This window comes from Eurypyga helias, unplaced genomic scaffold (assembly GCF_000690775.1).
Source record: "Eurypyga helias isolate BGI_N326 unplaced genomic scaffold, ASM69077v1 scaffold3350, whole genome shotgun sequence".
Taxonomy (NCBI): Eukaryota; Metazoa; Chordata; class Aves; order Eurypygiformes; family Eurypygidae; genus Eurypyga; species Eurypyga helias.
In genome coordinates this window covers 21,648-41,683 of record NW_010223607.1, presented here as the reverse complement: position 1 = coordinate 41,683, position 20,036 = coordinate 21,648, and the positions used below count along the sequence as shown (strand labels likewise).

Below are 20,036 nucleotides of genomic sequence, written 5' to 3'. Positions count from 1 at the left end.
CCCACCTCCGCCCCCCCCCCCCCCCCCCCCCCAACAAAAACAAAGAAGAAGATGAAAACGAATACTGTAACTGATTACACGGTAATCCTGAACACACACACACAGAGCAAAAATGACATTCTTAATTGTATACTGAATTGAAAGCAAAAATAAACAACAAAATCTAACTAATTACTGTTTGCTGCTATATGTATTCAAATAGGACTTGTTTAAAGCCAGAAACCTAGAAAATTCTGGATACAAGCACTAGTTGTCTTTACAAGTACATATTTAAAAGCCCAAATAAAATTGCTGTTCAAAAACACACCTTTGGTGAAACACAATTACTTTCCTCACAAAACTGTATGTAAACTGATCAACTAGACTATTATGAGGACCAGGGTCAAACATATCATAATATCATTGACTATGTCAAACCAAGTCTATTAGTACTGTTTCTCCTTCTTTATCTTGGGTTAAGGTATATGACCAAATCTTCTCCTGTCATTTAATGCTCTATGTGTGTATGCATGTGATCACTATACAACAATACAAGTATGTTGTACCAAGGAACAAGTAATCTCACAGTACATATTAATACAAAGAAATATTTTTCCACTGACAATAATGAACAGTCTCCATTGTCTTTAGTCTATTTCCTGAACCGATACAAAAGGAAGAGTGTAATAGTATCTTGGTAAATTTTGCTGTGCATGTGATCTGTCAACATGATATTTATGATCAGTTCCAGCAGGCTGTGAAAGCGCAGCTCAAGTAAGAATTTTTTCTTATGCATCATTTATATAACTTAAAATTGTGCAGTTGTAGCCAAATGTACTCCTATACTCTCCAACAGCATATGTAGTACATTACACTTACTGTAAATATCAGTTGAATCACAAAAGCACTACCCAGAAAACTTGTCTGAATCTCAACTTAAAGGACACACATAATTAAAGAGTATTTTTGGCTTTATTTACCAAATTTTCCTTTGCCAATCTATAATGGGATAACTGTGATTCACATCAACATTAAAGGGAGACCATATATTTCCTCATGCAGCTGATTCATCCAGCTTTTAAAGGGGGGACGAACAGTAAAGACATACAGACTGTTTCTTTAAAACAAACAAACAAACAAATTCTAACCTTTAGAATCTGAAAACAAAGATTTTTAATAAGAAGGATTCCTAAGATACCAATACATTACTCTTAAGGAAAAATAACTAGGTTTAATCCAGTACATTTATGATCCATTTTTCCTCTCTCCTTGGTTGTATCCGTTTTTGCGCAGTTTGCATGGTTAAAGCACTCTTTTATACCAGCATAGGCAGCAGTACATAAACATAAAATGGGAAAACTTTATCCAGATTACTCACTTGATAATTGTGTTTTTGACTGCAACTTCTTCTTCATAAAAAGTTTCTCCTTTTTTAAAAAGATAACAGGATAAACAGAACATTTTTCATGGGGAAAATGGAAACAAAATTAATTCCCCTCAAATATTTGTGCATGTATCCTGTATTATCTTAGTATTATAATGTACAGATTAAAAAAAAATCTAGAAAATACAATTTTTTTTAAATATACACTTCCCATGAAATTGTGTTTGTTGATATTTGAGAGATCTTATATGTGTGAACCTTTCATTACTGAAGCAACAAGACTTCTGAGTCAATTAAAAAGATGGAACATGTAAGCACTTCAAGTAAAAAAAAAAAAGATGTATATTTTAAGTTTAATATTTCATATGTATATTAATGTAACACTGACCTTTCATTAAAGAACATTTCTGCAAGGCAGCTGATTTTTGGTTTACAACCTGCATTTTTTACTGCATGGGATTATCGTTGACTTTTTCCTTTAAAAAATTCAACTGATTTGAGTTCACTGAATTGAGAGTAATATACAAATTCTAGTGTAAAACACCACAGAAGTCTACTTTATACATAAAATGGTGCAGGCACAATTTACTTTTCATGAAAACTGCCTTGTTCTAATGTCACAGAGACACTGAGTATCAAAAGCCTCCACTTTAAATATTGTTTTCAAGAGATAATAACTGAAGTCTGTTTGGGTTTTTGGGTTCTTTTTTAATTGAACTGACACAAAGATCTAACTTTCATGAAGAGTCATTGAATGAATGATTGATATGGAAGGGCACTACATCATTCTCTTCCATGCAACTCATATTGACAGCTTCTGACTGACAACTTGCTGTCAGGTGGAGAAGTGTGTCACCTATTAATATCCTATAAAAGATCACAGGCAGTAATTTATCTTCTGCCAAACCTCTTGGAGAAGAATCATAACTGACTACCTTTACCATGACCTTGAAAATGGAATGACAATATCAGCTAGTAGGCAGGAGAGAAATTTGAAAATAACAGGTTAACTCCTGAACCACTTCAGCAAACAGCTCCTTCAAAACTGTATTTCTACTGTCTTTTACACAGTTCAAACACAGAGAACTTCAGTTTCAAATTATCTGAGATTCACTTACTCAAATATAGTAAAAAATTTTAAACCTAACATGAATCACATAGTCTTTTCAATTTACCATGTAGCTAGAGAGTTTACACACATTTGACACAAGATATTCTTTAATGTGTGCTTAACTGATCTTGAAAAATTCTAAATGCATCACATTGCTGGTGACTCTTCTGCATTGCATAACAATAGGTTCTTCTTACTCACTGTGCGGAGTCTTTACATACTCAAGGATTTAGTTCAGGCTTGAGTTGTAAAACACAGCTTTAAAGTGGGTGAGAGAGCAAGTTTCAACTAATCTGACTTTGTGCTTCACACATGGGTCTTCTAACTTTTTTCCTGCAATTTTGTTCTAAATATTTGCTGCACTGAAACTTCCTTGGGTGGTTTTGTTTGCTGTTCTGTGCATGGATGTCAATCTAAGACCACTGCAGCAGAACAGGCTCTGAATTTGTTGGCCTGCAGTTGTCAAATCAAACTGAGATTTCAAGAATGATTATATCCAGAAAACGAGATGGGAAAATGACATGACAGGGCTCCATTTTACTTTTTCACAGAAGATTCTAAATTAGCCTTTAATATGTTGGATAAGTACGACCTTTTGGAACAACTTTTTTTTTGCTAGATGTGAAATTATCCTCACCTTCTGTCATAAAGTACACATATTTAACCTGTTAGACTACAACACTCTGTACCAGTGAAGGTGCTATGATTCACAGCAGCTGACTATGACAGCAGATATAGCTGGCTTTGCCTGAGCTGGGCAAACACCGTGTTGTGTTAAAACTGGATTCTGAATTGTTTCTGTAATCCCCAAAATCATATAAATTCCATCTAATTCACCCATAATACTGAAATAGTCTGCAAAGATCTATTTGAAATAGATATAGGGGTAAAATATATTACTTATTACAAGGATAATATCTGATTCAGTAAGATAATACATCTGATTTAATAAGATTTATTGAATGAGAATATGTGATATTCACATAGTCACAGTGCACCAGAGTTACAGTTATAATGAAAGAAAACAAAAAATTGGAGTATATAACCTGAAAATATATTTTCAGCCCTATTTGTAACAGTGTGTTGATACAGGCAGATGCAAAGGTAGCTTTTCTTCTCCTGTAACTCTCTTTTTACTAAAAACATTCTTCATATTCAACATCCCCACAGTGGAAAAATTCATTCGATGCTTATTCCCCATGGCTTCTGCCTATACTTCCAGATTAGATCACCAATTAGACAGTGCTCTTTATGACTAGACTGGCTGACTGCACTTCATTAATCCTTGTTCCTGCAGAAGGAAAAGGTAAGCATTTGCTTACTTTTATCAAACCCAAACTTTTTTCTACAAGCTGGATTTCCTTTTGTTCTGACCGCTAACAGTGCCTAAATCCTTGTTAGCGTAAATGTATGCATGAATTAATATTTCTGTCGTACTCTTTTAAAAGACAAACTTAAAACCACAAATCTCATATTTTCAAAATTTTTCAAAGTCAGAAAAGAAAACTCCAGACCACTTGGGGCTAACTTATCAAAATCAGAAAATGTATTGAAAATTTAATGAAAAAAAGAAAAACAGAATTAAAATATGGAAAACCTGACTCACTTTGGAAGATATTAAAAGTGGGACATGTTTCTACTATCTGCATTTGTGAAATAATTCTTCCATTCAAATAGCCAAAATACATTTGACATCTCTAATTTCATGCCTGCCTATTTTATTCTTTAAATGCTTAAGGTACACAATTCATAATGCTTTTATTTCCTTTGTATATAACCTTTTATTCTTCCCTTCAAAAAGTATAGTCCCATAAGCATGAGGGGAAAAAAAAAAAATTCTCACCTGCTACAGTATATATTCACTACTAAATCCCTCTCCCCTTCAGAAATTTGGAATCTAGTTTACAGATCTACTTTTTAGAAATGTTCCATTTACAATGCAGTCTCTGTCATTCATCACAGAGCTAGCTAGTACCTTAATTATATTTAAATTATGTAAATTGCTAAAATCTTTAATTTTCAGATGACCTTAAGTTACATGAATAAATATGTTAGCTCTTCTGTTCAAAAGGAACCTCTCAGCAGAGGGCTGAGAAAAAACAATGAAGATCCAGTACTGTTGTTACGGCTTGTAAATTACTACCAATTTTTAATATATGTGCACATATATATCATGTGTATACAAAGATCCACAAACTCTTCCCTATAATTTTTATTTCGCTGTGAACTATAAAGAATCTTCTTGTAGGATTCATAAAAACACTTGATTTCAGAACTAGAACTCTATTACAAGGTGCCACCTGCCTGATCTTAAGACCTAGTGATATATGGAAAAACTCTAGAACACAGCCTGATAGACTAGATGAAAATAAATTTGAATATGTGCTGTGACAGGGTTTCAAGGACTAAAATAGAATAGCTAAAAATAAAATACAAAATTTATTAACTGTGATCACAAAATTTTGAATATTATGGCTATGCAATCTATGACTGAAAAAATACAACTGTCTGAAAATTGTTCAAGATCATCCTCACCACAGCTTTTAAATAAAAATATGTTTGTAAGCACATGCTGTTTTCCAGAAGTTATATTCCATTAAGTTGTTGAGGATTTTTTTAATATTATTATTAATTGAGATCAGGTATCCAAAATTGTCAGATATTATGTAACACAGAGTGGTACTTCTGTTTTGTTAATTTCTGATAGGTTAAAAAAGGTCTTTGGCATTTTCAAAATTTGGATTCTTTGTACAGCTGGTCATTAAAGACGTGCTGAAGACACGAGTGACCACCACACGGAACTTCAGATGAAATAATGAGCTTTCATTTGACTTTTAAATAATACTGTAATGTCTAGAGAGTGTTCTCATAGGTTTGCAATATTACACACTTGCTCCTGGGGAAAATTAATTAGAATGAACATACCCTGAGCTTACCTGCCCACTTAAAATTAGGGTCAGCAACTAAATTAGTATTTGGTTTGTTTGTTTTGTCAAACAATTTGAATTGTTTTCATGCACTAGATCTGACACTTGTAATTGTATATATTCTTCTCCAGTGTCGTTTCTGAGCATTGAATATTGTATTCTCTCTCTTTCAATCCACCTATGAACAAATGAAAACAGTAGTACACATATGCTTGTCTAAGGAAGAACAAAACCCATACCAACTCTCCAAAAACCAGACCAAAGTATGTATAACTGCACACAGATATATGCTGTGAAGAAATTGTAAGAAGACTTGAAAAATAAAAAGTGTGATTATTATATACATCGTAAGAAGTCATAAAACTGACAATATGACTGAGAAATAACTAGAAAAGAGAATAATATTAGCAAGTCCATTGCCTGAACTCTGAAGAACTTATAAACGTAATAAAGGTAATAGATAAAATAAACTTACATAGATTAAAAAAAATATTGTTATAATTGTTATATATATAAAACTATAAATACATTCATATTATTTTATATATATGTAGTATAAAAGGTCTATATACGAAAAAGCAGTGTTGTTGAAGACTCAAGCTTCATCCTATATTTATTGTTCACACAATTAACCATTAAAACATGAATGATGGCTGATGATTTTTAGTTTAATGATAAAATGTATTAAGAACCAGTTTAGGTGAATTAGTCTGGTCTTTACAAAGTCAGGATTGTTTTAACTCTGGTATACCTGTGCAGAGTGATTACCGGTGTGCACAACTTAGCTGGCTACTTTATTGTATTACCTAGACAAAAGAAGTCTGTATGACAAATCAAGGGTTGAGTCAAGCATATGGCTAACGGAGGGTTCAGGAAGACTGCTCGCTGAAGGAAGTGTCATGACAAGAATGCTTTGGAGAAATTGTGGCTTCCAGAAACCTGGTGGCCCTTCACTTAGGAGTGTTAGATCTCTGACTGCTGCTTGCAACCTTGTTGCCTCTTAACAGCCACTCCGCTACAAATTGCTAAAGTCAGTAGACTAGTCATAGACTGGTGCACTGGAGTTGACAGGTATGATCATAGAATCACAGAATGGTTTGGGTTGGAAGGGACCTTAAAGACCATCTAGTTCCAACCCCCCTGCCATGGGCAGGGACACCTTCCACTAGACCAGGTTGCTCAAAGCCTCATCCAGCCTGGCCTTGAAGACATCCAGGGATGGGGCATCCACCACTTCCTTATATCTAATCTAAGTCTACCAGCTTTCAGTTTAAAGCCATTGCCCCTTGTCCTGTCACTACATGCCCTTGAAAAATGTCATTCTCCAGCTTTCTTGAACTATATAATGTCAGAATGAGTGTGAAAGCAAATATTGATTTTGTTGCTCACGTTAATATATGAGAGAGGTCAGTTCAGTGAATATTAATGTAATTATTCCTATCCCCAGAAGCAATTTTTATGGTCATATACTTTGCATGTGCATTCACTATAGGGCACAGTTAAGATTGCCTGAATGTCCTAATAGCTTCTCAATACCTTAATGTGCTTGGATATTCTTTAATTTCACATTGACTCTGAATTGTCTGGGTTATAATTCTCACTATAATTGCAGCATTCCTGTAACAAAGTTTATTGCAAATTATGAATATATTCTATTAACCTTCATTTCAATTTAACATCACTTTTGTCTGGAAACTACACAGAACTGAGGCCAAGTGCCCAGCTGACGTAAAGCCACTTACCTCCAGCTGAGTCAACAAAGCTACGCTGACTTAGATGACACATTGTTTTCCCAGTTCTAAACACTGACTAAGCTATGTGATAAAACTGTGCACATTATGAATATCAATTAACTTAAAAGTGTTACTATTTACTAGCACTGATTTCCAATCATGAACTCACCTGTTTTGGGGCCACCATTTTATTGCAATTACACTGAAATCAATGAAACATTACGAGACATCCAAAACTGTATGAATCATTACAAGCACATTATATACAGGTAAATCATGGAGGAATCTGCCAACATACAGTTAATGTACTCAAGAGTCTTTTAAAATCACCAAATGCTTAGTCACAAAGCAAATCATGTCTCAACAATTTTCAAAGATGGGTTTGTGTGTGTATTTGTAGTAAACAAAGTACTTCACTGTTGAATTAGTTAGAATGTAGATGAGAAGGCATCTTTATATCTATCACCATTGCCAAGGGGAAATAAAGATGCTTCAGTTTGTTTATAAATACATGAGAATGTTGATTGTTGGGAAGATTTGCTCACTTTAAGAAATTTGATATAAAAACCATTTTGTTTTCATATGATGAGTAGATGTGGTTATACCAAATATTTGTAATTATAGAAATCATAGAAAAATAGCAGTAGGAGATTAAGTTTTTAGATAAACATTTTTTATTGCTAATACTCTTGATGACTACTGCATGCAGTCATTAAGTCTAGAAAATTTAACCTCTGATTCTTTCGTATAAGCTTTCATTCATCAATGGCACCATATGAATGTATTCACAGTAACTACCTCGTACTTACTTTTCAGAATAGTAATCAAGGGAATAATTATGTCTTAGAACATGTTTTTACTTTCAATTAACTGTTTTGAGAAACAGTGCAACCTGTTTCAAAAGTGACCAAAAAAAAAATTACTTTGGCATATTTTTCAAGAATTGGCTGAATTTTTTTGCTCCAAATATACTGGTTTTAATTTCAGATTATACACATATATGCTTTCATGATTTGATCCCATTAAAAGTTCTGTGGTGACAACTATACCAAAGTACCTAACTATGCAAAAACTGAAGAATGATTTAGGATGATTTTGTACATCCAGTGTTTATGTTACCCAATCTGATGGCTATTAAAATAGCTTTCAAAATCACATTTATTTTCTAATTTCTGTAAAGCAAATATTTTCAAAATTAATCTGGCATAAATGTGACTGCCTCTAAAAGACAGTATCTTAAAAATATTGCCTTATGAATGCTATTTAATTGATGTATCAAATCAGTGATGAAGTCCAGTTTTCTATTCCAGAAAAGTAATGGATAATGAGTCTGCATTGTGCATTCACAAAATTAACCCACACCACAAAGGATTTTTTTATATGTCAAGTTACATAAAATACTCATGAATGAAAGTCCTAAAAAAGTTAGAGGTTTTTAATTTTTTTTTTTTTTGAAGCACGAGAACATAAAATTATGACATATCTGATAGAAAAAAAAAAGGTCACTTTCACTAAAAATATTGACTTCAGTCACCTTTTGAAGGACAAAAAAAAAGGACGATAATACTTAATGACAGATTCCTAGTGTCCACCAGAATTTTTCTACTTTTTCAGAAGCATCGTCATTGTGAAATGCCAGCATTAACTTCAACACAGTTAGAAACCTACCTTCCTATAAACTGCATGGCTTCCTTTGTCAGTCTCTGAGTAAGGTTCTCATAGGACAGCGGCTGCTGGATAATCTCATGGCCCCTCATTAAGAAGCAGTTCAAGTGTCGAAAATGAGAAAAGAAAAAAATTTTTTTTGGGAAAGAGCTGTTATTAGCAAGCAGTAACCCAAAGCTTGGAAAGGTACTTTGAGGAGGCCAATGTACTGCACTATCACCAAAGAGACCAGGGTGATTCCAGTGATTTGGATTGGGATGACAAGGGATTTCTGAACTCCTTTTAAAAATACGCTGCCTTGTCCAGGTTTGCAGTCTCTCAAATTGGTCACAGTAAGCCCATAAAAGTAATCAAAACCATGACTGAGGGGGTGGTGACAGAAGTCATTACTGCTTTCACAGTTCATTCCAAGATGCCACTTTCCTACAAAGAGAGAAGGACAGGGAGTATTTTTGTAGTTAAACTGTCAAACTTATAATGTGTGCTATTCCAAACATGAACCTGTCACTATCTGACTGGTACTCCCCCGCCCTAGCATTTATTGTGTGTATCCCTATTTTCTACCTCCTCTTTCTTTATGCCTTTATCAATGACTTTGTTTCAAGTCTGCCTTTTTGTTTTGGTTGGCACAGCTCCTGATGGAGACCATTAAGTTCTGAGTGGGCTAGCAGGTCACTGAAGAGCAACAGAGCACAAGCAGACATCTAACTCCAAAACTGAAGGCTTTGTGAATGTGTAGTTAAGAAGCCATATGAAAATACCATTCTGTAGCAACTACTACCTTCTTAACTTGAGCCAATATGGATTTATGAAATATTTTTTCAGATTTTTTCTGGAAAATCATTCACATTTGACTACTTTAAAAATAAATAAAAGAAAAAACCAGTAACAAACAGGAAATAAATCAAGAACAGTGACATTATTAATGCATTTATTATTTAAATGATTAAAAAAATCTCTGAAAATGACACATTTTTTAATATATATTAAAAAACAACAGTAACAATTGAACAACCAAATAGTATCTCTCATAGCATTTTGTATCACTAGGAAAACATTCTAATTCTGCATTAATTTTGGACACTGACTGACACAAGACAACAGCAAGTCTGATTTGCATTACAGTGGTATAATCTATTTTCATGCTGATTACAGTAAGTATCTAGATAATTTATTCTATGACTCAGGTACAACCACTTACCATATGCTTATATGGTTATGCATCGTTTAGTGCAACAGACCTAACTGTTAGGCAGGCGTTATTTAAATTCAAATGCATAATTAAAAAAAAAAAAATCAAATTCAGTTAAGCCTATTGACAGAAATTATGGCTAGAGCTATGCTCTTTGGTCTCAGCATGGAAATGTGTTGAATATTTGACAAACAAAATGTGCCACCCCTGACAAAACAGATGAAAATATGTATTGTTGGGCCAAATATTATTTATTTTTTCTGAATCAGATATTTGAACATGACCAGCATAACTCAGGGCTTGTGATCTTAAAAGAAAGAAACAAAAAAACCGCTGCAAACCCAGTAAGTCCTAAACCCTATAACCTAGTGAAAGAAATTTGAAAGTTTGCTCTAGACACTTCAGGATACAGTAGAAAGTACATAAAAGGTAAAAAGCTTATACAGAATTGCCCTCTTTCCAGAATCATCCCAACTTTCACCCATCTGTAAGAAAGAGCCCCGATGTAGGCAGTCCTGAGCATCTCCTGAGTCTAGAGAGCAGCATATTCATCCTGCACTTCTGCCTTCGGAAATGACAAATGCAGGTACCAAGCAGGGGAAGATGGGTGAGAGTTCTGATTTTTTGTAATAGTACTTAGAAAATGGGTTCAATGTCATTATTTATCTTTCACAAACAACAGAACAAGCGTATGGGATGGGAATGCTGTGTGCCCGTCAGTAAAGGTGGAGAAAAAAATACCACAGAAATCTTGAGCCCAAATAAATGCTTAGTTGAGAGCAGTTCTTCTCATAAATCTCTTCATGGTCTTTGGTTACAAACACTTTCTGTACATCATAGAAGCAGGCATGAAAGCATTTTCAGGTCTGCTTTCTGTGCCAGTGAAATGAAGGGCTCTACAGCTTTCTCATCGCATCCAAAGTTTTCCCATTGACTGTCAGGTGTCACTTGAGGTGCTATTCTGCTTGCTGTGGGCAGAGTGGCTCTTGTCAGTACTTTTGACACAATCCAGTGAACATTATTGTGTCCGATTACAGAAACAGCAATGCAGACCACTGTACTGCATTTTTAGATATTATAATGGTGCCATAAAGTGCTAGCTAAGACTGCCACTCTGAATTTCATTCCCAGCAAGCAAAGACACAGATTCTGGGGAAAAAAAAAAAGCTTCAATGTTTTCCTTAGGTTTACATGACTGTCTTTATGGAATAATCATAAAGCCAGATGTGCAGCAAGGTGAGCATTAAAGAAATCTCATAAAGACATATAATCACAAGTATGTTATGTTAGAGCTTTAATTCTATTTTTCTTTCTGTTATCTATCAATCTTAAAACATTCATACATCAGTAAAAACATTTAAAAAAGAAACCCCCAAAAAATTAATATGTATTCAAGGTCATTTATTATGATATAAAGAAGTTTGTTTAAACTGGAACTCAATAAAAACAGACATTGCAAGCCCAGGCAGAAGAACTTTGCAACAAACAATTTAGGACAGGGAAAAATATAGGACCTATTTTTATCGAAAAGGTTTTAGCAAGCACAACAAATTGTTCAATGTCAAGATGAACTTGGGCCTCAAAAAGAGATTTGTCCAGAAGCAACTTAAGCCAAGCAAAGCAGACAGCAGGTTAGCTGGGAAAAGCTACAGAATCACTGTTTCAAATTGTATCGGCAGCTGTGACGGACAGACACAATTGCCATTCTCAAACCGCTGACAAGGTGGAGGGTTTTCATAGATCCTGCGCTACTCTCAAAAAAGTGATGACTGGGTCCACAGCATATGTTTTGTTTCATTCCTTGTGGCAATAACCCCTGCCTTGAGCTAGTGTTTAAACAGATTATTGTAATGTGCTTTATGCTCTGGGGCTCTTCTGAATGTGAGAGCAGTGCAAAATGCTCTCACCTCTTTGCCAAATGAAGCTTCAGAGTATGGACACTTCACACATGCATCAGATGCATTTCAGCAGATTCTACCAAGATTTTGAGTGAAATTTATGCTGTTAACTGTAAATTATGAGTACCTTAATAGTTTGAGACCTAGGGGTTTTTTCCCTCTCCTTCAGCCACAATTAAGATCTCTGCAGAGCAAAAGCAATGTAATGAAAGGCAAGTAGAAATTAGAGGCAAGTCCTATTCAGCCAAAAAAAATTAATTTGGAATTCAGTTTTTCAGAACTCAGAATGCTGGAGGGCTAAAAATAAAAATAAAAATTATTTCCCCTCTGCTTTTCCCTCAGACAGTTGAAAAGGGAGCAATGTGAAGACTGAGTTGTATATAACGATATATTTATTTTGGTATGATTTTGTGTTCTTCAGATCACTTATAAGATGCAAGAGGCAGAGCAAGACACAAAAAGAAATATATGTATATGAAATACATAGCGATAATATTAAATATACATGCATATATTGCTAATATGGTCAGATTTTAAGATGTTCTATTAATAACTGTTTATTAATCCCATTCCAAAGACTCTACCAATCTAGTATTGGAAATACCACTACTGTGATGTGTCCAAATATTACAATGTCTCATTATGGAGGAAAGATACAAGTCCCAGTTTCATAGAATCATAGAATCATAGAATGGTTAGGGTTGAAAGGGACCTTAAAGATCATCTAGTTCCAACCCCCCTGCCATGGGCAGGGACACCTTCCACTAGACCAGGTTGCTCAAAGCCACATCCAGCATGGCCTTGAAGACATCCAGGGATGGGGCATCCACAACATCTCTGGGCAACCTGTTCCAGTGCCTCACCACCCTCTCTGTGAAGAATTTCTTCCTGATATCTAATCTAAACCTCCCTGATTTCAATTTATACCCATTGCCCCTTGTCCTATCACTACAGGCTCTTGTAAAAAGCCCTCTCCCAGTACCCTTGTAGGCCCCCTTCAGATACTGGAAAGCTGCAATGAGGTCTCCTCGGCGCCTCCTCTTCTCCAGGCTGAACAAGCCCAGTTCTTGCAGCCTTTCATCATAGGAGAGGTGCTCCAGCCCTCTGATCATCTTCGTGGCCCTCCTCTGGCCTCGCTCCAAGTGGTCAACATCCTTCTGATATTGAGGGCTCCACAGCTGGATGCAGTACTCCAGGTGGGGTCTCACCAGAGCAGAGTAGAGGGGCAGTATCATTTATCCATTAGTATTTTAAACTTTGGAGATAGATAAGCTATATAGGTGGATTTTAAACTTCTCTGGATGCTAGACCACATACTGGATAACAGTAGTGTGGAAAAGTTGACCTTTAGTAATTAGAATAATATCCATCTACTTTTGCTGGAATTTTTGCATTATGAATAGCTATTTCCTACAAAACAACAACATTGAACCTTAACTGGTGAAATATTACATATTCAATGCATCTGCTTTTTTTGAGAAAATTTGGTGTTGTTGCAGATCTTCAGACTGTGTCTCTTCCTACCAGATCTATTGGATGTCACCTTCTTAGTGTTACAGGGAAAAACAATGAGGTAAAAAAGTGTCTACATAAAGCAGATTTATAGTTAAAATTTATTTAGGGATGTATCTAGCAAGAGAGAGAATATATTCAGGGGAAGGAAAAAACCTAAAAAAGAAAGGAAAATGCATTTAGGAAGAAAAAATGGTCCTTAGGGAGTAAAGGGGAGAAAAAAACTTGGCCAAAACCAGAAAAAACCCCAAAGTGATAGTAGAGGACTGAGGAACTGAAAGGTTTCAAATTACGCTCTTGCCAATCCATCACTGGTGAAATCTTTGACAATTAATTGTCTGGGAACTGCTGAGTTAGACTGAACCAAGCAAAGACTCCCTGACCTAGACCAATATGATGTGATATGAGCATCAGCAGAAGCAGAAAATGGGCTGGTTGGGAATCAGAGTCTGCCTTTCTAGTCTTCAAATCAACATAATTTTTCTCTGTCATTTACATATGCTTTATCCTTAATTTTAATGCACTTCTTGGTATGTGGAAGCCTTCATTATACTCTAAGGATATGGTAATATTACATCTTATGGTTTCATAGCTATCATTCAGGCCACTTGGAAAAACTGTTCATTAGGCATCATGGAGAGAACTTCCGGAGATCTAAGTGGCAAGCTGTCATGTTGCAGTGAAAGTAGTTTAAAAAAGCCCATTAACTAGATCAGCCCCAGAAAATCAGTTGTAGGACAGTGCTTGTTACAACCAGCAAAATTATTTTTTGCAGTCTTTAATTGAATATGGAGCAATAGGAATTAACTCCATGATGAACATAACAAATTACTAATGGCTTTATTGCACTATGGTTCAAATGCACCTGCACTACATATACTTCAGCTAAGATTTTCTGGTTTTCTGTTTTGAATTGGTGAGAACATCAAATTTTATACTTTCTAAGACTGGGGTATAGGTAAGTAGGACTTTCAGTTAAGAACATTAACACTGGTTATCTACAAAACTCAGATTTTTTTTAACACTGGTATGAATCGTTAGCCTTGCTATACAGCCTGATTTCTTTAAACAAAAGTTACTTCCAAAATCACAAGCTTTTCTTACATTTAAAAATATAATTCGGTTCGTCTGTAATCTAAATTAATGTAATAACATTCCAGTATGATGTCCTTTAGAAACTGTTTCCTGGCAATTCCAGTACAGGTATACATTATGATATTCATTCCAATTCTGTTTAATATTTAACTAGTGGGATTCCTTTCACCCATCACTGGGTATTTACATTGCAGTTAGTTGTCTGAACTATTTTTATAATGAGAGAGAAACATATTTTTATGTTAAACATCTACCACAGAATGAGAGAAATTTCCTAGAAATGCCCGATTCTGTCTGATGACTAAGAAGAGAATCCAGATGGTTAGCCCAGGTACTACATTATCTACTTTATGGGTATTTCAAAACTGGTGAAATGAATCCCAGCACTTGTACCCTGCGATCGATCCCTCGCTGTCTCTATGTTGCAATCAAAATCATATTTATACTGAAACCTTTTAAGTGTTTGACTAATCTTTAAATTGTGCACCATGTTTCTTCAGTACCTTGCACAATGAGACTATAACTACACAAGTGAATGAGACATACTTACCTGATCAGAGTTTCACATATGCATGGGAATGTGCTCAGCTTTTTGCCAGAAAAATAAACTCATAATGCTATGGGGGAAAAAAGCTTATTGCAGACCCTTAATAGCCTCTATGGAAAGTTAATGTTCTTTTGACTGAAATTAATAAAAAATAATGCTGTGCATGTATGCCATTTTACCTATTAGAGCTGTTGCATAACCTCTCTGCTTCAGGAGTTTGGAAAAGGTTATTTCTTCAGAAGGAAGTCCCCCAGAAGAGGCAGAAAATAAGAAGACACCAACTCGTGAGAAGGCAGCCATTCCTAAATACAATGAAAGTGAATGAGACTTGGGTGACATACTGAAACTATCTCCATTGATTATTTCCACATGCACCTTTTTGTTTTAGGGTATCACTTAAATGATGTATTTCTACCAGACACTAAATGTTGCAAGAGGCAGATACATTCATCCGTACAGATGATCAAGGTCTTTTCTGTACTGGCACCAGAAACTGAGAAATGAAGAAAAAATTGTCTGCTTATAACTGTTAGGCCAGCCATCACATAAACAGCTGAAGCCCCTTCTGTAGATACTCTAAGGCATAACCGATCTGAGAGAAGCTGAGTTTGCATAATTTTTCTTTTTTGTACATGGGGAAGGAATGGAGCTGAGCACTGAGCGACATCACTCCCATGTTCTACTCCCATAACTTCCACTTTGCTCATACATGGTTTTCTACAAGCCTCTAAGGTTTTTTGAGAGAAAGCAGTTGAAATAGGGCAGCGTTACAGCTGGGCATGTAAATATCATGACATCAAAAAGAGCAAGGAGAGTCTGATTCTGGAAATAGTGTCTGGGGCACTCAGCTTTAATGGGACCAGTGCTCTGATGGCATGAAAACACATGATTCCATGCACACAGAGTTCATTAAAGCAGCAACAGGTATCAGCTAACAAGACAACATCTAAATAAGGCACAGGAATTTCTGCATACTGAGAGTCTGAGGAACACAAACTTGAGCTTATAAACAACTCTCAGGATGAGGAACTTGAGAGCTCAGGTTCATGAAAATTAGATTACTAGGATTCCAGATGAGAGCTGGCTCTGAGTATAGACAGACAGAACACAGAATATCTATGCAAATCTGTGCAGATGTATCTCCAGGAAGTCTGAATTATGCAACTGGATGATTACAGTGCCAAAGTTACATGACTGATCTAGACAACCAGAATCTCCCCTCAGGTATCCCTCGTGGTTAGATGAGAAAAAGACTCGTTAGGCTGGTTTCCTAAAGAGAGCTTAAGAGAGCTCTTCAAATGTCGACTTCAGTGTTTCACCCCAACTAGCTTTATTGGTCAACAGTTTACATAGTTTTAGTCATATATACATATCTATATTTATTTTTGTATACTTCAATCTTGTAACTGATATCAGTGTAATTCCATTAAGTTACCAGAATGAAAGTATAGAGCCATGACTTTTTTTAGATCGTTACCTTCATCTGAGTTTGTGTCTCATCAAATTCTACATTTTGGAATATTTTTCTTCAGCTCTATTAGCAAGAATTTTAAATTTCTAACATTTTTTTCCACACCATGTTTATAGTATCTTCTATAATAATCCTTTACTGTTCTTCACCAATGTTCGGAGGTAGTCCATATATAGCAATTTGATAACTTAATTAAAACAAAGTTCAATTTTTGCACCTACATGGAAATTATTAGATATGACAGAGAGCAGATCAGTTAAGAGAAAAAAATCAGTTCAAATATTAATTTTTTAGAAATAAGAACTGAGATCATAATGGAAAGTGACCTGTGGCTTTACCTACAGTAAATATTAATAGCCATATAGCTGTAACAGGTATATAAAATTTTCCTGTGCAGCTGAATGTAGCGGAAAATTTAGCAAGTTATATTAGCTGGCACTTTTGCAGAAGCTTGTTACTTGATTTGAATGAGCACGAACGTATCAAGTAGGCTCCAGAGTCTTGCTTTGCTTTCATTCCCAGAAGCAAGGACAGGATGTTTTATCACTAATGAACAAGTGATCTGATTAATGTATAATGATCCTTGCTAAAAATGATGTTAAGGGAATGTTAAAGTTTCATGGCTAAGCACTGAGCGTCTCAGTCCCAGCACACTAAAATAAACAGACTGAATCTTCGCTGACTCCAATGGGCTTTGGATCAGGTACTTTAAAAGCAAGAGAAGTTATTAAATGCATGTATCCATAGGATACTTAACACTGTGTATGGGTAGATATGGAACAAAAACACTTAGAAAGAAGGGAGGTTTTTTGCTTTTTTCTTCACGGTTTTAAGGGCTGCTGGAATACTTTAATGAACTGTCCTGTCCCCTCCTCTGCAAAAAACCCCAAACCCATAACAATTTGTCTAAACCAAAAGGTTTTGTAGAAACAGAAATTCCCAAGCAGAAAATTTAAATGGGACTCTCCCATTATGTCTTTCTAGATCCATGTCTGTGATGACCAACACTCATCTGCCCACCAACATCCTGGGAGCAGCCTGAATGCAACTGGGGAGGCAGGCAAAGAGCCCAGGGTCATTCTGACAGGGGAGGTAGTCAATGGAATTTGTCTCCTCTTTACACTAAATAACCATGATCAGATTTTTTTCCTCAGTATTTTAAAAGAATCTTTTTCTTGATAAAAAAGCTTTAATTTTGTGTTAACTCTTCAGAAATGTGATTTTTTTCTACATATATGGAAGATTTCAAATTTTGACCAACTGCTGAGCTTGATTAGTCACTGAAATTATTATCTAACCCAGTAATGACAAATATAACAAGAAAGGCCACAGGAAAAAAATGTATACAGTTTACTGCAAATAAAATATGATATTTATATGTAAATAAAGTAATGGGTGTTTACCTGATCTGATAGGATATCGCCCTGTCAGGAAAGCTGCCCTGCTTGGAGTACAAAGTGGGGATGCTGCTATATGCTGGGTAAGCGTCACTCCTTTCTCTGCTAGCCTGTCAATATTAGGGGTTCTAGAAAAAAATAAGCATGGAAAAAAAGAAAGAACACATAAAGATGATTAATAGGAAAGGTGCATGGTGAGATCGAGGCATGCGAGGCAAAACCTATCAGGAAAATCAAGTTAAGATTGACTATTTGCAAATTATCAAAACCTTGGTGGTCTTGCAATTCTAAACATTATTGTGTCAAAAATTTTTACATTAGGTGCCAACACTGAACTGAAAAATTGTGGCATTGTGCCAAAAAGCTTTTTTCCCCACTTCCATCTACTCTTCATGGCCCATACTAAACTGTGACACCTGGACGTATTGTGTTGCAACCCTTTATAATACCTTTCTTCACCCAGAACTGTAACTTTGCTACTTACATGATCTTTCTGCTTCAGCAATGGGGAGAGGAGAGACTGGATAAAGGTTTTGCTTCCTTACTCCTTACTTGGTTTCACTTCTGTCTTTCCCCAGCAAAAGTTTTTTGGGGTAGGGGTAATGTGTGGTGGTATCAATTATTAGGGGAGATTCAAACAGTTATGACTCTGTGTTAGACTCTATATGAATGATGTTTACATGTCTTGACATGACTATGTCTGCAATGTTAGACCCAGGAGCACATCCACATTTTCATATCTGTATAGGAAACTTGGCTGTTACCTGGCTCATCATGCAGATGAAAATTTGAAAATTTCTTCCTGCAAGAAGAAATCCTATGCCCTTGGTTCTACAGAAAAAAAAAAAAAAAAACTAGGAATGCAGACTGGCCAGGAGCTGCAGCATGTTCTAATAGATCCCTGACCTAGGAGAATAATGACTATGGCCTCGAGGCACACTAGTGCTCCCATTATCTAAGTCTGAACAGTCAGAAACATTAATTTTCCTACAGAATACTTTGTTAGCTATAACATCACATACTGATAACAAGCATTATGGTGAAATTTCTTCATAGGCCAAAAGTGTAATTCTGAATTCTCACATTAGAGAAGATGGATATTGGAGCACCTCTGGTCCTTGTGAAATAAGTGGTCCAAGCATCAGTGTTGTATATACTTTTTTCCTGTTTAAAACTAGAAGCTGTAACTTGAGTTCTTTTTTTTTTGAGTTTGAGTTACGAGGAGTTTTTACTCCTAACTAACGTCAGCAGGACCAAGAGTATTTAACATTTGACAGGATGGTGCTTTTAGTCTTAATGTTTTATTTTGTTTAGACAAGCATTATACCTAATCTGGCAGTAACTACTATAGTGAGGACCACTGCTACATTACTCAGGTATGTTAACATTTGTTTTAATGAATTGACTACAGTATGAAGACAAATGAAGGAAAAAAGCAATTTTTCACCCAACTGATTGGTGATAAGCTCCTCTCAAATCATGAGTGCTTCAAATTCATAGTATTAGCATCACTAATATTTTAAAAGAAAATTGTTGATTATACTTTGCTCCTCTAGACCTAACCTTACTTGCTCAGTTGCTCAATACTCTTTTTATAATGCAACTTTTCAGTGGGATAAATACACCAGATAAGTCTTCTTTTCTTATTAAGTAAAGAAAACAAGGATAGAATATTCTATTCTCTGGAGAGTTTATTAAGTGGTTACTTATAAAGAACCTAATAAAATCTCTGAATTATTTGGGGGTTTTAACTTTACAAAACCATATAAAATCATGACTCCCCCAGATGTATCAACATACCTTAAGGTTCTGTTCCCGTAACATCCCAGGTCTCCAATACCAAGATCATCAGCCATCAGTAAAATGACATTGGGATTTGAAGCACTGTGTGTTTTGACACTGTTTATGGCACACTGCCAAATTATCAGGAATAAAAGGAATCTCATCTTCTTCCTGGTGTTTAAGAACAGGTGGAAAACATAATGGAGAGACTATTTTTTTTAATTTCAATGTTAATGTAATCTACTCTTATTATTGCCCTGGAGTGCATAGTAGGAAGAAAATTAGATTGTATATTTTTATTTGTCTTTTCTTTTTCAAGAGAGTTTTTTAATTGTTATTTTCC

At 35.4% G+C, this 20,036-nt stretch overlaps 1 protein-coding gene across 1 annotated transcript in view; it reads right to left on the bottom strand.

Annotated features, from left to right (window-relative positions):
- Nucleotides 1–19,824, bottom strand: part of STS (steroid sulfatase (microsomal), isozyme S) — a gene marked incomplete at its 5' end in the record, with an annotated part of 82,526 nt that extends 62,702 nt beyond the window's left edge. Inside the window, 5 exon segments of the mRNA XM_010161530.1 lie at nt 8,803–8,917; nt 8,920–9,222; nt 15,223–15,345; nt 17,918–18,039; nt 19,712–19,824. Coding sequence (XP_010159832.1) covers nt 8,803–8,917; nt 8,920–9,222; nt 15,223–15,345; nt 17,918–18,039; nt 19,712–19,824 — 776 coding nt within the window.
- Nucleotides 19,825–20,036: the final 212 nt, after the last annotated feature.